This window comes from Pezoporus flaviventris, unplaced genomic scaffold (assembly GCF_033815535.1).
Source record: "Pezoporus flaviventris isolate CSIRO_AGI_PZ_B2104156 unplaced genomic scaffold, CSIRO_AGI_Pfla_v1 ptg000031l, whole genome shotgun sequence".
Lineage (NCBI taxonomy): Eukaryota > Metazoa > Chordata > Aves > Psittaciformes > Psittacidae > Pezoporus > Pezoporus flaviventris.
In genome coordinates, this window is record NW_026892579.1 from 56,614,604 (window position 1) to 56,632,360 (window position 17,757).

Here is a 17,757-nt window from a genome sequence, read left to right on the forward strand (position 1 = left end):
TCTTCAACTACCTGAAGGGAGTGATAATGTGGTGGATATTGGTTTCTTCTCCCAGGTAGCTAGTGATAAGACAAGAGGAAATGGCCTCAAGATGCACCAGGGGAGGTTTAGACTGGATATTAGGAAAAAATTCTTCACCAGAAGGGTTTTCAAACATTGGAACAGGCTGTCCAGGGAAGTGGTTGAGTCACTATTCCTGGAGGTACTTTAAAAAATTGTAGACATGATGCTTAGGGACATGGTTTAGTTGTGAGGGATATGAAGCAAAGCGTAGCTTGGATAGGTAAAACAGCATAAAAAAGATGATGGTAGAAAACATGGGTATCTTGCTTGTGGGGTGAGAGGCTGTGTGCTGCACTGAGGTACTCAAGTCTCCTTTGCTTGACTTTTAGTGGCAAGATGTGCTTCTTAGGTTTACCAGTTAGTCCTGCTATCAAAGATTGAGGGAGGGAGGTGAAAGTCAAAGATAAGTTAGGGACTATTGATCTTAAGTGGCTATATGCAAGTTTATGAGCCAGGACAGGATGCTGAGGCAGCTGCCTAATGTCATTGCAAGGCTGCTGTCTCGAGTTCCTGAAATTTAGTGGTGAGTTGTGGAGGTCTCTGGTGACTGGAGATTGTTATACCCTGTCTCAGAAAGACTGATGAGGAGGATCCTAGAAACTAGAAGTTGGTCAGCATCTCCTCAGTGTCTGAGAAGATTAGCAAATCTTTCTGGAGCTCACATCCAGCCCCGTGAAGGACTGTAAGGTGATTTGCAACAGCCAGTACAGATTTCTGAAGAACAGACTGTACCTGACCAACTTGACTGCTTTCTAAGAGGAGATGCCTGGCTCCATGGACAAAGGGAAGGGGCAGTTAATATCCCTTATCTGAATTTAAGCAAAGCCTTCAGCACAGTCTCTCATAATATCCTTATAGTCAGCTTAGAGAGATGCAGACTAGCTAATTGAATTAGAATGGGTGGGAAATTGGCTGGGCTGAAAGGCTTGAATGACTATCAACAGTATGAAGTCCATGTGGTAGACAACAGTTAGTGGCAGTCCTCAGTGTTTGACACTGGGGCTGATACTGTTTAATGTCTGTATTAGTGTTGTGGTAGAAGGTCTTCCTTCTCCTTGGTAGGTGATGCTGAATTGTGGGGGGGACATAGAGGAGGACAGGCTATTTCTCTGGGGACCTGACAGGCCGGAGAAACAGATCTATCTATAGGAACCTCATAGAACTGAGTAAAGGAAAACGGGAAGTTCAGCACCTGAGACTAGACAACCCCATGCAATCGTCTAGCTGCCTGGCTGAGGAGCAGCAGTGTTCGACAGGGCTTGAAAATCCTCAGGAAGGGGCAGTGAAGGCTAACTGACTACTGGGTTTTATTAGGAAAAGTGGGGCTGGCAGGTGGAGTGATCATTTCTGTGTAGCACTTGTGACCACATCTGGCATACTGCATCCAGTTTTGGTTTTTGTAGTACAAGTCTTCCTAGTACAAGGACTATTCATTAGGGACTGTGGTGATAGGACAAGGGGTAACACATTAAAACTTAAACAGGGGAAGTTTAAACTGGGTATAAGGAAGAAGTTCTTTACTGTAAGGGTGGTGAGGCACTGGAATGGGTTGCCCAGGGAAGTTGTGAATGCTCCATCCCTGGCACTGTTCAAGGCCAGGTTGGACAGAGCCTTGGGTGGCATGGTTTAGTGTGAGGTGTCTCTGTCCATGGCAGGGGGGTTAGAATTCTAAGGTCCCTTCCAACCCCAACTATTCTATGATTCTATTCTATGATTCTATAAGATTTGCTTATACATGAGGGTTGCCATGGTGATTAAGGAGTTAAGGTCCATGGTGTACAAAGAGGATTAATTGTGCTGTGTTTGTTCAGTCTTAGAAGTCTGAGGAAGTAGAGGTTATTTTATCTTCAGTTACCTGAAAGGAATGTGGAGAAAAGACTGAGGCGAAGTCTTACTGGAGGCTCACAGTAGAAAACTGTGAAATGAGATGAGAGAGAGCATGTGAATGGTAGAAAGAGTGACCCTGATTAGACTGGGGAGGGGGATCTGCCATGAGAACAACTGAACATTGGAATAGGCTGCACAGAGAGGTTTTGATGCCTTTGTTCTTAGAGGTACCTGGTATTCAACTGGATGAGACCCTGAGCAACCTCAGCTAGTTTTGATGCTGGATTTGGCTTTGACCCTGAGCAAACTGTTGACCTCCAGAGATCTCTTCCAGACTGAATTACTCCATGAGTGTGTGCACATAAAAGTATTGAATCTTCGATATAGGTATTTTGGAAAAAGTATGCAGGAAAGTCTCTCCTATGTAGTATATTTTCTTTAAGAAATACGAAGTTGAGATATTAAATCAGCTTTGTAAAATTAATCTGTATTTCTTCTTAGGAATTAGCATTTGATCCGTATGAATCATATGCACAAGATATTTTGCGACCTGGTTTTCATGATCATTTTCTAAGTCAATTATCAAAGCCAGGAGCAGCATTTTATTTACAGGTAACTTTCTTTTAAGTGAGCCATATTATTGATATTACTGTTTTAATTACATTATATTGTTGTTTCAATGCATTTACTGTTTTAAGACTGAAACTTATTTTGTTTCTAGTCAATAGGTGAAGGCTTTAAAGAAGCTGTTCAGTATGTTCTACCCCGGCTGCTCCTTGCCCCTGTTTACCACTGTCTTCATTACTTTGAACTGCTAAAAGTAAGAACATTGTGTCATCTGATGTTTTGTTTTCATAATTCCTAGTGTTGGCTACCAGAGTTTTATGTGCTCAGTTGGATGTAAAACCTTTTACTAGACTGTAAACAGTAAAACTGCCATGATGAAGGCAAAGCAGGTTGTATGCTCTGGTGCATGCTATAACTGACTGAATATCAGCTTATAATTTTATGGAAGTTTTAGAGCAGCTTATGATTTGTGTTGAATAGTAATAGGAAAGACTATTAATTTAGCAAGCAACAGATCTGGGTACTCATATTCTTGGACTGATTGTTTCAACAATGGTAAGAGATAATGGCAATGGCTGTATTACAAAAGTGTCCAAGGCTTCCTCAAGCTGTTACTTTGTAAATTTAAAATCACAGTAAGATTTGCATTCAAGACTCGTTTTCGTAAAAGCTGTGGTGTTCTTGCAGTGCACATCCCATGGTGGTTGTAAAGGTTGATAGCCTTCCTTCAAAGGGAAGGCTTGATTGATATGCGTACTCATTGGACTTTTTGTAATGAGACCTCACATTGGTGTAGGGTAGCAGTAAAGACTGTTCTTTACAAGACATGTAAAGAAAATAGCTATAGAGTGTTTTTCTGGGGTATTTATCAATTACCATTGAATAATAATCTTTAAGGAGTGTAGAGCATTTTGAAGAAAAATTTCAAGTAGAATTTTCATTTGGACTTAATGGAAATTCATAAGGGATACCGTGTTCCAGATTTAATTACTTTGGGAGATTTGGATCAGAAGTAAAAAAAAATAAAATCTCTGCTCTTCTGAAGAAAGCTATGTGTGTTTTTCTGGAATGCTCGGTTGTCTTGGGATAACCCAGTAGTTAGATCATCTTTGAGTCTAAGTGTCTACAGTTTTAACACAGTTTTTGCTGATTTAGATCTACATGCACAGCTTTCGCACATAGCTCATCTTGTATAACATGCTGCTTTTGAATCTTGCAATATGTGCTTGATCTCTTTGTCTAGCTCATGGGTTTGGTCTCGCTTTTCAGACATCTTTAACATATTAAGTGTTTCCTTTGATGACAGCCCATTGCAAGGGAGGTATGATACAGCTTGTCTGCGTTTCATATGATAAAGACCTGCACAGCCATAAGGTTTCTCTGCTCATGCTTTTATCACCCAGTCTCAAAATGCAGTACCCTAGTGGCTTTGCAGATGTCGATGTGAACATGGTGTTGTCCTATGTAATAGACAAAGCACAAAGGATTGATGTTGTCTGACACAAAGGCATCCTGCGCTGCTTCTTGCCATTGGTAATTTTAGTGGGGGAAAGAGGGCATGTGCTCTTACAGAAATAGGGAGCAGTTGATATTCTCCTTTCTTAGAGCAAACTGGAGGCTTAGCTAAGCCCATCTCCAGAAGCTTGTCAGTCTTTTTGCAACTCCTGACCTATGCCTCATGTAAAATTTTTGTCTTTTCATGTTCATGCTCTGCACCCACCCACCTTCTGCCCTGGGTTGAATAAATATGATATTGTTGGGTTGTATTTTGTTCTGTATATGATAACCTTGCAGGTTTTCTTTCCACTGTGTGGCTTATCTCACATTTTAGCAAGACACGCATCACTTCTGTCAGATGTGATATGTGTAATAGATGGTAATGGATAATAGTGCATGCAGGGAGAGTAACTCTCATGACAGGAGCTTCATCTGTCAATTAGTACATAGATGTGCACACAGCATCTGAATCCCTCCCTCAAGTAGTCTGTGTTGGCAATAACATTTTCTTTCCTATATCTGGAATCTACAAACAGATTCCAGGTTGGATATATTTAAAGATGTGCTGATGGAAGGGTATGGGTGGAATTATTTAGTCATGTAATCCTGAGAATTTCACTTATGCAAAGTTGTATCAAATACTTTTGTATAGTAAGAGACCTGATTAGTTATTGCAGGCATATCTGTGAATAATCAAGTTTAAAATGCTATGCGAATGGATCTCTTGGTATGAAGAGGCAGAATGTTGGCCAAGTGCTATATGGAAAAACACATTTTATTTCTCTTGAATATAGATAAAGTTAAGGATAAACAGGTTAGCAATTTTTTTGAGCTATGTTGTGTAATCTTACATACTTTGAGATGCATTTAAGTAGGTAACTTCAAAGTTACCTTCTAACTATGCAGAGTACAAAAAAAAAAGTTAATTTCTATCCACTGATGGTTATCCTATTTAGAAACTAAAGCCATCCTGAAGTTTGGCAGGGCATCAGGAATGCACAAATACATATTCTATTTTTAGCTGAAGCTCCTTGCTGTAACTTTGTTGGAAAATTAGCATATGCTAAAGGGCTGTGTTTTCCTTCAACCAAACCTGAAAGTCCCTGAACTTTTATGTAAGAACCAACTGTATAATGTAGCTGCTTCATGTGAGATTATGCTTTTCTGCAAGCTTGCAGATAATGCAAATGGGCTTTTCTAAATCATACAATTTTGTGAATAGAAATGTGGACTCTTAAATGCAAGATAAGGTAGTACAAACAGTGCAGTTATTTATGACTTCAAGTAATTGAAGGAAGATGTTTATAAGACTTAATTTGAACTGAGCACTGCTTTGGATGCTGCAAATTTGTGTGCATGTGTGATACTCTTTATTTTCTTTGGGTAAATAAAAGATTATTTAAAAATCAAAATCCCTTGTTTTCAAAGTAGGAATGGCCCAAATCATCTATAAACTTTGTTTAGATAAAATAGTATATTCCAGAAAACAGGAAAGCTAGATAGGTTTCTTGTTTGGTTGGTTTTTTTAAACCAAGTGCAGACTTGGCTCTTGTGACTTCTGAACGGAAACTTCGTGTCTATTTACAAATACTTTTTTAGTTGGAATTCTAGCTGCTATAATCTGTAATTCTCAGGACCCTCTCATTTCACAGCAGCATCTAGCGTGTTTTATTGACTTTTTCAGAATTAGTATTTAGATGATAAATAAGTTGCCAGTTTTCACTGACTGGCAGTTCAGCTCCAGTAGAAATACTCCTCAATTAAACAATTTTTTTTTGTCTTTCCCTGTCCTAATGTGACTTAAAATAAATAAAATCTGGTTTGGCAAGGTCTTCCAAGACAAGAAACCACCCTTTTCCTGACCTGATGGTATTAGATTTGTTACGTGTTGCTGGAGAAGGCACTGGGTGGTGAAATATTAGTAGTTTAGGACTAGAGTATCTTTAGGTTGATCCTGTAAGTCTCTTGCTGTGAGCTGCACTGGGCAGCACATCCCAAACTATTTTGGGCTTTGACCTCACTTTGATTCAGTCAGACTCGTGATCCAGAGTGTAACAAATTTAGTGAAACTGGTTTGTAATACCCTCTCTAACTGGTATAACCCAGTCCAAGGCGGAGAATCACCAGGTTTTAATTAGTGGAACTTTGGTACTCTGCAAAGTTTTTATGAGATGTTATATATTGTCTCAAAACACTGGATTTTGTTGCTTGTGTTTAGTACAGGCACTGTTAACAGATTCTTTTGCTTTGGTCAATCCTTAGTAGTCTTCTATTAATATTAAACCCAGAAAATCACAGATTCAGACTAGCTATGAATTATTTTAAGGAAGTATTTGCATCAACAAAGGATTTTATTTGCCAAAATCACTGCCTGGCATGCTCATGCTTCTTTCCAAACACATTAACTTGTATTTACCATACTCTTCTGAAGTAAAAGCAGAAGCATTACTGTTTTATAGGGCTTGTACATGTAACTGCAGATGAGGATGACTTTCCTTTACATCCACTGGAGATAATACGCAGTTTTATGCTTCTGTGACAGTGAAGGCCTATCTACTTGAGGAAATGTAGCTTGACCAAACTGTTGTTCATATGTGATAAGGACTGGCCAAGTGTATTTGGGTGTTTCTTGGGGGAAAAGCTGTGGTGATATAAATGTTGGTGTCAGGTTCAGGAAGAGGGTTCCTAGGATATGACAATAGGTGAAAAACTTAACTTCTTCATATAGTTAAGCTATGAAGACTTACATTACAACTGCATTGTTGTAAAGGTACAGAAGTTGTGCCTTATGGTAGAAGTTGGAGGTGATACGGCCGGGTAAATGGGGTTCCGTATTTCCTTCTTGCTTGTTTGGTTTCATTGACAATATTTCTCTTGCTTTTCTCCTTTAGTTGGTCATGGGTTTATGCTTTGGCAGCTGTGTCTTTGGCAGCCAAAGGGAAGGTGATGGGGAAAATAAAACTTGCATATGTGTGTGTGCGCAGTTCTTCAACAAACTTGGTTAATCTGATTAATTGGGTTCTCTGAGATGACTCTTGAAGAAGTTCAGAATGTACTGTTTTCTTAATTTCTAGCTGTGGTACTCACTGATGGATTTCCTGTGTGTTTGTGTCAGACAAATGTGCACATGTATCCCTTCATTTGTCAATGATTTATGTCATCTGTTTATGGTATTGTGATGGGGCTGTTTGTTGTACACAACAATGTTTTGTTGTGTAGCTTTGTTTCTTTTTACACAGGATGTATCTGGGCTTTTGAGAAGCAGATTTCTCTTTCCAGGCACTTTTCTTATTACCTTTGGAGAATATTTTTCTCCATTACTCTGCTAAAATTGCTTTTGTGCAAAAGCTGGATAAAATAAAAGTAAAATTAAAAAAAAATCCTCCTTCCACTTTGCTTACAGTCCTCAGTGACACTTGAGCTGTGTTATTGTCAATCTGCTGCTGGACCAACAAATGTTGTACTTTGATCCTTTGGAGCAGCGAGTAGCATGGCAGAGGGCCAGACTGTTCTTAATTAGATGATGCTGTCTTTGGAGAGTCAAATACAGCACTAACTTAACTCCAACTTGACTTTTGACTTCACTGTGCAGCTGTAGGGTTCCAGACTCCTGTGTTCTGATTCATTTTCTGGGAATACCTACAGGGCAAATTCTCTTCACTACTGTGGGAATTAGGAGTGATCTATTGGGAAAGACTATTCTCTAGGGTTGTTGGTCGGAGGTCTGTTTCTTGTTTTCAATGGCTGATGATGATGATGGTAGATAACTCTTATAGCTTACATGGCAGCAGTTCATGCTGAATGTCCAAGGCCAAGTTCTCATGAAAATAGATGGGTGTTACAGGAACTTAGACAGATTTTGATCACTTCTCCCTCTCTCCCCCAAATGAAAGCTTTGACACAGTCCATCAAGGATTGAATGTTAAGAAGCTTTTACCGTAGCTGAGATTTTCAGCTCCTATAGTTTTTGTGACTGGCAGTCATCATATAGTCCCTTATATACTTGTATTGCTGTATAGTCTTTTAACAGCAGTAGTGTATGTCCCTATCCTCCTGCCTCTGTTCTTGTCATCTTCTCTACAAAAGGGAGATCCTCAGAGTCTGCTATGGTTGAGGCTTCCATATACTTGATTTCTTCAGTGGAAATGTTTCTGGACATGGAGCTGTGCAGAATTGGATTTAGTCCCACTACCAGCATGCTTTCCCTATTCGCTTTTATAGCGGTGCAGGTCTATGTTTTCTGTTAATACTTTGATATCTTCAGTGGAAACCAATGAAAAGATGTAGGAAATGACAAACACAAGTAAAATAACAAGCTGCATTCATGGTTTCTGTTGACCAAGTCTACACATGGGATTTCGATTGAAATCCCTAATTTTGTCTGCTGACTTTTCCTTAATCGACAGGGTTCCTCTTAAAATCAACAGGGTTCTACTGTTGCTTCCAAAAATGATCTCTGAAATTATGAATCATCTTACATAGCATTCAAAAATGCATACATTCCTATCCAAATATAGAGGTGCCATCCAGCTGAGCTCACGTCTTGCAAACTTGGCTGGCAAAGATCAGACTTAAATTGTGTCGAAGCAGTGAAAGTGGATTTTAATCCATTTTGGAATTACAAAAGAGAAAGGGAAGATGTTTTCAAATTGAATTGTCTTTACTATGATGGAAAATGTGGGGAAAGAAAATGGAAGACCTCAATTACAAGTGTTGGAAGCACATAGGTAAATATTTTGTGATATTTGAAATACTGATCTAACTAAATGTTACCAACTTAATTATGAATATAAAATTTCTAATGTATTCTGCAGGTCTGCTAATAATGATGAGACAAACCAAAGTGACAGTAAGAAAGAAGAGAATTTCAGAGCATGAAGGCTCTGGAAGGATCTGTGTGAACTTGTACGTTTGTTGCAGAAAGGTAATGAATCTGCTGTGGAAGAGACATCAGTATATGCAAAAAAAAAAGACCCAGATTTTTAAAGGGTGAAGAGCAGATGGGTTTTCCAGAAGACAAGGCCTCCTGTAAACTAAGTGGCCATTCCCCTAGTAATGGAATCTGGGAATATAGAATATGTATATGGCAGCCAGTAGCCTACAAAAAGTCTGAATGCTTAGGAAATGGTTTCATGAGAAGATGAAGGAACTTACTTGAAAACAAGTCTTTGGTTTTGTATCTGTTCCTTGATGAAGGGAATTTTGATTGTGTAAGCTCAGTGAGAGTTGCTCACATGCATGAATCTCTCTTCACAGTTGCAGAAACTGAGAGCATACATACTCTTTCCTGCTGAGCAGAAACCAGTTAAAATACCTCGCAGGCTGCAGTAGCACTTGAGCAGACCTAATCTGGAATTTGGTCTCCTGACAGGCTGTACCCATTCATGGGAATGTTAGTGGCAAATTTGCCACATAAGAAACCTGGTTTGGAAAACTTAAGCTGTTGAATTGTTGAATGTCAGTTGACAGACTGATGTGGTATATATTTCTGAATATTTCTTCCTTGACTCTTCCTCACTGTCCGTCCTGATTTGAAAAATGGCACGTACTTCAGAGTACTGTAATCTGTTCCTGCAACAGATTTATTTTTATTTCATTCCTTTCTTCATAATTAAGAGCATCTACATCGAGTTATCAAAGTAGCAATTCCTTAAATTCACATGGTTTTAGTCCAGATGGTTTCACTTTCTTGGGCTCAGGTGAAGTTTTTACTTAAATTTTCCATATATCTTTGAGATCTATTTTAAATCACATAGTCAAGCTGTGAAAGAGCTGGAAATCTTGTGCTAAAAAGTGAAATGCATCTTATTTTCTTATTTAACGATTTACTTGTATGGTATACTTCCCAATGGGCTGACTGTATTTAACATATGAGTTAAAACTTGGTATGAAATAAAAGATGATGGCTTTTTAGCTTCTATCTTTAAAATGTACTTTCAAGACAATTCTGGACCCTTTTTGTAACCAGTTATCTGATATCTGAGATTTGATATTTGACATGCTCATGTAAATTACGTGATTTAATGTAAGTTTTAAAATTAAACTGAGAAGGCACAGTTAAACTTTGAGTGGAGAAAAGGTTTTTATGATTACTTCAATAATTAAGTTTGGATTCATTCTTAACGCAAATAACACTCCTGCTATATTGTGTATCTAAATAAACATCTAAATATATGCCTATTTTTACTGCACTATGCTCAAAACAGTTTATATGAAAACAAAATTACTTTTAAAGTTTCAGTGCATTAAAGCTGTGTATGTATGTGCAGGAATATGGCATATGGAGTTTCCTTTATTCTTCAAGTCCCTTTTAGACTGCTAGCATTTCCCAGAAGTGTGTATAGTGTTTCCTGCAGTTGTCAGCATTTGCTGTTCCTGCCTTTCTAACAGTCAGACTTTCTGAACAGTCTATGAGAGCACTTTTTTTCCAGCATACGGCTTGCTGGGGCTGAGCTTTTTATTATTTCGAGGAACTGCAAAAAGTCAGAGCTCTCAGGCAGCTCAATGCTCTTGAGCCTGCTTCTGGGAGTGTTTTATGGGGAAGTGCCAGCAGACCAGCCTGCCTGCATTTGCCAGAGAGGAGAAAACCTTGTTCACTGTTATTCTTGATCATAAAATAGACTGTTTCAGGACTACCTTTGGGTATGTACCCCATTTTCAGAAACATGTTGAAGAAAATGGTGAGGCATTAGAACAGATGCTGGACTAGCTGGTGTCAGTGCACTTCATGTTCTCATGAACATTGCGTACTTATGTGGCATTTCCTTACACAGCAGATAGGTCACAGTACATATCAAGCTTGCTTTGCCAGCTATGCAGCTGTTTTATTGCCTCGCTGTGGGCTTCAAAACCCCATTGCATAGTGGGTTTTGAAGAGGTTTCTCTGAGGCAGTACTAGTTTGAGCTTGTTGTTGAGTATTGTGGTGTGCAGCTCCCACTTGTAATGTGGGACCACCCACTTACAAGTTGCACACATTAAAGTTTGGGGGAGCAGTGAGTTTTGTTAGCACCTGCAATCAAGTGATCTTGAGTTAAGCAAATTCAGTTATGATTTCCCTGCCTCCCATATGCTGTTGTCTGTTGTGTATAGAAGCTTATTTGTGATGTCTCCTCACATTTAAATTGGGGAACCTGCAGTTCACAAATTTCAATGGTTAGACTTGAAATAAGTTCCCAGGAAGTCAAAAGTCTAGGTTGTTATGTAAGCCCTAAAGTACATAGAATCATAGAATAGTTAGGGTTGGAAAGGACCTAAAGACCATCTAGTTCCAACCCCCCTGCCATGGGCAGGGACACCATCCATCATGACACCCACTAGTATTGTTATACCTGCATATTCTTGTAAGTATAAATGTATTTTCTGTCATTGTCTTTCTAGATACATGCTTCCCTGGCAGTGTAAATGAAGGACTATCATAGTTTATTTTTTTGTACTGCATGAGGAGGATTTCTTTTGTATCTGTTTGGAACTTACCAGTTCTATAAACATCTAATCCTTGTGTTAAGCAAGAGGTAGAACAAAATACCTGCTCTTCCACTTGATATATCTGCAGGGCTTGTGGCCTAGAATGTAGAGTACTTCTTTTAATTAGAAACTTCCCTTAGCAGTCAGTTTTCCAAGTTTGTTTCCCTTGAATGGCCAGGATACTGTGACTATAGTGTTGTGAATCATTAAAATCGTTATAAACTAATATTTTTCTCATTAGGTTATTATAACTGCAACTGTAATACTACTGTTAAATCACAAATCTCCTTCCCATAATAATACAGTATTCCTCACAGGACTATCTAAAAAACCCAACACCACGCACTTGTATTTAGCATCTACCCGGTTTGTTCATTAGGGGGCACTGCACACCTATAGGAGAATCAGTGGGATTTGCAGAGAAACTTGGATGTGTTTCTGGTGATGCCATTTCACTTTCCTTAACCTGCTCTTCCAAACTGTCTACAGGTAGTGTAAAGTGAAATTCTTTGCTGTAAGTTAGGCTTAGTTCTGACTAAGACTGTTTCTGATAGCGGTTTATGGCAGTCGTGTAATGCTGGAATGTATTCTTTCAAATTCCTTTTCTGTGTTCAGAGAAGTGTCTTCATAGTTTCCAGCACTGGTAGATTTGTCAGTTGTGTTGGTCTGACACTTAAGAAGGTGCATCCTTCTACACACTGCTTTCTGAATCTTAAGCCTGGAGCACAATTACACTCACTGGACTTCGATTTAGTTTGCATATGCAATAGAAAATATGGGTTACTTCCAATGGATCCTGATGGGGAGATTCTAGTCTTAACTGCTTTCTCTCTAACACGGTATCAAACATGTATTTTGCTTTTGGATATGGACTTTTCTATGATGAATGCCAAAATTTTTGCAACTGGAGAGAAATTGCTGTAAAAAGCGTTTTATAAACTCGGCATAGGAGCAGAATACTTTGCAGTTACAAACATTAATCTGTACCAGTATGTTTCTGAAGAGAATGTAAAGCATACCGTAGGATCTGATAAGGTCTGTTTTCAAGGACACTAGGCTAAAACAATCTTTTCCAGCCAAATTCTTCTGATGGAAGTTGGCAGAGAGGCATTGCGCAAGGCAAAGAGCCTTCATTGACTCTTGTACAGGAAAGATGCAAAATCTTAGAATTAGTTACATGTTTTTCTTAGCCTTCAGGACTTCTGCCAGCACTGCTGTACCTGCCTTATTTGTCTGAAGTCCTTTCTAAACCTATCTGATATGCACAACTGAAGCAAAGGAAGATGGTACCTCTGTGTTAAATCTAGTAGAGCAGAGGAATACGATGAGGGTAGTCTCTTTCATCTTGGAGTGATGTATTCGATCTCTGGATTGAGAGCAGCCCTGAGGACAAGGATCTGGGAGGGTTGGTTGATTAAAAAAACTCATCATGACCTTGCAGCATGCACTTACAGCCTAGAAAGTCAACTGCATTCTGGTCTGCATCAAAAGGAGCATGGCCAGCAGGTTGAAGGAGGTGGTTCTCCCCTGTACTCTGCTATTGTGATACCTTGTATGGAGTACTGTGTTCAGCTCTGGGGCCCCAAGACAAGAGGGATATGGAGCTGTTGGAGCAGGTCCAGAGAAAGCTGCAAAGATGCTGCAAGGGCTGAAGCACCTCTGCAATGGAGACAGGCTGAGAGAGCTGGGCTTGTTCAGCCTGGAGAAGTCTCTGGGGAGATCTTACAACAGCCTTCCAGTACATAAAGGGAGAATAAGAAATCTGGAGAGGCATGTTTTACAAGGGCCTGCAGTGACAGGGCAAGGGGGGGATGACTTTGAACTGACAGGGGAGATTTAGATGAGGTGTTAGGAAGCTCTTCCCTCTGAGGGCGATGAGACACTGGCTGCCTGGAGAAGCTGTGGCTGCCCCATCCCTGGCAGTGTTCAAAGCCAGGTTGGATGGGGCTTGGAGCAACCTGATCCAGTGGAAGGTGTTCCTGCTAGTGGCAGGGGAGTGGAACTGGATGAGCTTTAAGGTCCTTTCCATTGCAAATCATTCTATGATTCTATTCTCCCTGAGACCTTTTGGGAAGTATTGTCTGTTGTGGTGCATTGTTAGCCCTGTCTCAATGGTTGTCTCATGCCTAATGCTGCTTAGATGAAGTGCATAACAGATTATACTGCATAAATTAAGGCTGCCTAGAATAAGCCTTGTGGTCATCCTTGTGGCTGAAACAAATAAAATAGTCTTTGGCACTGACAGCTATTGTACTGCATGATTAACTCCGGTCAGGGGAAAAAAATAATGCTATTCTATGACCAATTCAAATGTCAAGACATGAATATGTTGTGTTCAATGGACTTTGGAGGACAATACTTTCATTTTATACTGGAAGCAAACTGTGTGATTGCAGTACTGCCAAGGGTGTCTTACTCTGGTCCATGCTAGCCTGTCACTTCACTTACATCACCTCTGTCAAAACAAATCTTTCAGTACTCTGGAGCCAGTTCTTAAAAGCGTGTGGTTGTCTTCAGCACTTACCTCTTAATAGTCCTGTAAATAATTATCTCAGTTTTACATCTAAGCCACAGATGTAGTCAACAATTTTTTTCACTAAGTAGAATGTAAAACATTTTAATGATTAAATGAAGATTTAAGACTAAAATCTTGGGGAGAAAACATGGCAGATCTTGTTTTATAAAACTTCTCTGTCACAGAGCTAGTTAGGCACAAAAGTATTAGTATTAACTCTTCTTGTCCAGTTATAGTTTAGAAATTTATTATATTTTTTTGTCCTTTAAAATAAGTTAATATATGAAGGCATAATGTAGCTGTTTGCTAAGATGGGGGCATATATATCCTGGTTTTACAAGCTGGCCATGGTTAGATACCCCTGTGTTTTCTGATGAACAGCCAAGCAACTGCTCCAAGCAACTCTCGTCAATGTCCCTCTGGTTATTTTTTCCCCTTTGCTTTTTTGTGTGAAAAAAACCCACAACACAGTCCTGTTGGATTATAAACTGAGCACAAGCCTGCAGAACACCCTTAGAGCAGTGAAGGCCTGTATTCCTGTGTTAACAAGCGTGTAGCCATCAGGTTGTGGGATTTGGCAGTGCCTGCCTGTTCAGGGTGGGCAAGGCTGCATCAGGAGAACCACATCCAGCGTAAGCTTTCAGTTGGCATTGGTGTACTGAGACAAACTCACTGGAAGGACCTGTCAAGATGACATGAGGAATGGAACATGTGATGAAGGAGAAGCTGGGGGAATGGGCTTCCTCATTCTGGAGAAAAGGAGTATAAGGAAAAGGGGAAACCTTCCTGGTATCTTTGTATGATGGCGTAGGGAAGACAGAGAAATACTTCTCAAAGCTGTGAAGTGCTTCCACTGTATATTCCACTGTGAAAAGTCAATAAAGGAAATCCAGACAAGGTATTAGGAGAAGATTTTTTTGCCAAGAGGGTTTCAGACGCTGGAATGGATTGTCCAGAAAGGTTGTGATCTCTCCATCCTGAGAGAATTAAAAACTCAGTATGGCCCTGAGCAACCTGGTCTATATTTGCTCTGCAGCGGAGCTGGAGGTTGGATGAGGTAATCTCCAAGGTCCCTTCCAACCTGAATTATTGATTAGTCTGTTGTTAATGAGGTGAGAGCCCTTGTAATCTTCTGTTTATCCATGTGTTGAAGGAGTTTTGCTTAGCTTTCAGTCCAGCTTGCCTGTTACAGGTGTGTCACAAACGTAGAGCCATACCATAGATTTGATCCTGTGGTGTATGTGTGGAGATTTCCTTCCTCACTGTTCCTCTTAAGATGTAACGTATTAAATGGATTCTCTTTTGGAGATGTAAGGTAAATCAAGCTAGTTTTGAGGTAAATAGCACGTACCTGAGTGTGTCTGTATCTGGAGGACTAGTGGCTGCTGTTCTTGTTTTACTGAGATTAAGCTCTTAGCAGATCTCTCTTGCCTGTGTCAGTAATGCAATTTCATTAACTTTAATAATAAGCAGGAGCATACAAAATCATCAGATGGTTGGATTTCTTCTTCCTAGGTCAAACTTCTGTATTTCAACAAACCAAAATGCTTGTAACACTTTTTGTATTTGACTTTCAATGTTCACAGCAATTGGAAGAAAAAAGTGAGGATGAAGAGGATAAAGAGTGCTTAAAGCAAGCAATAACTGCCCTACTTAATCTTCAAAGCAGTATGGAACGGATATGCTCCAAAAGTCTTGCAAAACGAAGGCTTAGGTAAACACGTTTCCATTTTTCCTGCTTTCTGCTCTTAATGCTTTGCTATAAATCCAGGGCTCCCAGTTTCCTCTTTTAGTAAACAATGAACAAAATAGTTTGTGACAAGCCTGCTTTTTCAGAGGAAGTGACATCAAAGCCGAGATAATTTGTTATTGTTTTAAAATTGTTCTAGTTTCTATGTGTTTGCATGCTGGTAGTTGAGACGTTCTGAGAATTCCCTGGTAAGTAGAAAGTTACGGCATTTGTGGGGTAATTGTGCTCAGATAATGAACATTCACTTAAAAATATTGTAGAAGTGCCTGTCTGTGGGATTAGAAGGGAATGTGCTTGAATTTGAAACTACTTAATCTGAACTGTTTTGTGCAATGCCTAGTTCAAATTACCACTGGATAATAGAAATAGAGGCATAGATAGCTAATTCTTAGATGCTCTGTTGTAGCAAATTCTTGATCTCATGCTAACATTTGTGTAGTTATTTAAACATGTTAAAACTTTGTGTTTGCTCTTAAAATTGTTTCAATATTTTATTTACCAAACAAGTTCTGTGCTGCAAGGTGGAATCTTTAGGCTTGGACATGGATAATTTTCTCTAAATAAGTTTCTTTCAAATTAATGCAGTCTAAAATTGTTTTGTTGGCTATGGAAATGAGTGGTTTATTAGGCTAAGAAGCACTAATGGCTTGCCTGCTTCTGGTTGTCCGTGTTTATGTACAACATTTATTACATAGAAGATAAGTAGAAAATTTATCAGATGAGTTACTTAAGTGAAACATTAGTCAAGACTTGCAGTGGTGCTGATACTGGCTGCTGAAACTGCATTCTCAGTGGAATTCTCACCACTCAGGAAGATGATCTTGTGTTTTTGCTGTTAGTGGTGGTTGTGGTTTTTAAATACATATATACTAATAGGCTGCCTTTTTCCCATCTTCACTGAAGTGAATCTGCATGCCGGTTCTATACTCAGCAAATGAAGGGGAAACAGCTGGCAATTAAGAAAATGAATGAAATCCAGAAAAATATTGATGGCTGGGAGGGTAAGGACATTGGACAATGCTGTAACGAGTTCATCATGGAAGGAACACTCACACGTGTAGGAGCAAAGCATGAGAGGCACATATTTCTATTTGATGGCTTGATGATTTGCTGTAAGTCAAATCATGGCCAGCCAAGACTTCCTGGTGCTAGCAATGCAGAATATCGTCTAAAAGAAAAGTTCTTCATGCGAAAGGTACAAATCAACGATAAGGACGACACTAACGAGTACAGACATGCTTTTGAAATAATCTTAAAAGATGAGAACAGTGTTATTTTTGCTGCTAAATCAGCTGAGGAGAAAAACAACTGGATGGCAGCATTGATATCTTTGCAATATAGAAGCACGCTGGAAAGAATGTTGGATGTAACAATGTTGCAGGAAGAAAAAGAGGAGCAGATGAGATTTCCAAATCCTGAGCTTTACAGATTTGCAGAACCCGACTCTGAAGAGAATATTGTGTTTGAAGAAAACATGCAGCCCAAATCTGGAATCCCCATCATCAAGGCAGGAACTGTTGTCAAGCTTATTGAGAGGCTGACTTACCACATGTATGCAGGTGAGGCGCTTCTTTTATATACCCAAAACTCAAAGTGGTGACCAGGCTGTGTTTCTCTTTCTCTGCTAAATACATGCAGCAAAATATATAAAGTTGCAGAAAGTAAATATGCTTTGCAATACACATATCCTAACATGCTTTTTGAGTTACGGTTTTGAGATCTAAATATGCATCGCTATAGCAGTTAAAAATATGAATCCTGTTTGGCTGAATATGGTGGGATATGCATAAGGTTATTCTCATCAAAGCGATGGGGGATCGGGCGCCTGCAGGAATGGAGCTCTAGGCAATACTTTTTACTGTATGCCGCAGGCTACAAGAATTGCATTTGCTCGAGACTTCCAAAGCTGGGTGGCACATGAAGCACTAGCACTGTGGGAGGGAATTATGGGCCCAGTGTTTTCAGTTACGGGTTCTACCCATATTACCTGTGTCCATGCTGGCATGTAATGGAAAAGACCAAATACCAGGTTCCTAGAAGAAGTCACTTGCATAATTTGGCCTTGGAACTTTG

The 17,757-nt window shown here is 39.5% G+C and overlaps 1 protein-coding gene across 12 annotated transcripts in view; it reads left to right on the forward strand.

Moving 5' to 3' along the window:
* The window catches only part of SOS1 (SOS Ras/Rac guanine nucleotide exchange factor 1), a 63,771-nt gene that overhangs the window by 18,539 nt on the left and 27,475 nt on the right, over positions 1-17,757 (forward strand). For all 12 annotated transcript variants that reach the window (XR_009744661.1, XR_009744660.1, XR_009744662.1 and 9 more), the window contains 4 exons: positions 2,392-2,502; positions 2,612-2,710; positions 15,521-15,648; positions 16,588-17,243. Coding sequence is in view for 4 of the 12 variants with exons in the window: in XM_061461308.1 (XP_061317292.1) it covers positions 2,392-2,502; positions 2,612-2,710; positions 15,521-15,648; positions 16,588-17,243 (994 nt within the window). In the remaining 8 variants the exon portion in view is untranslated. The remainder of the gene's footprint in view (positions 1-2,391; positions 2,503-2,611; positions 2,711-15,520; positions 15,649-16,587; positions 17,244-17,757) is intronic.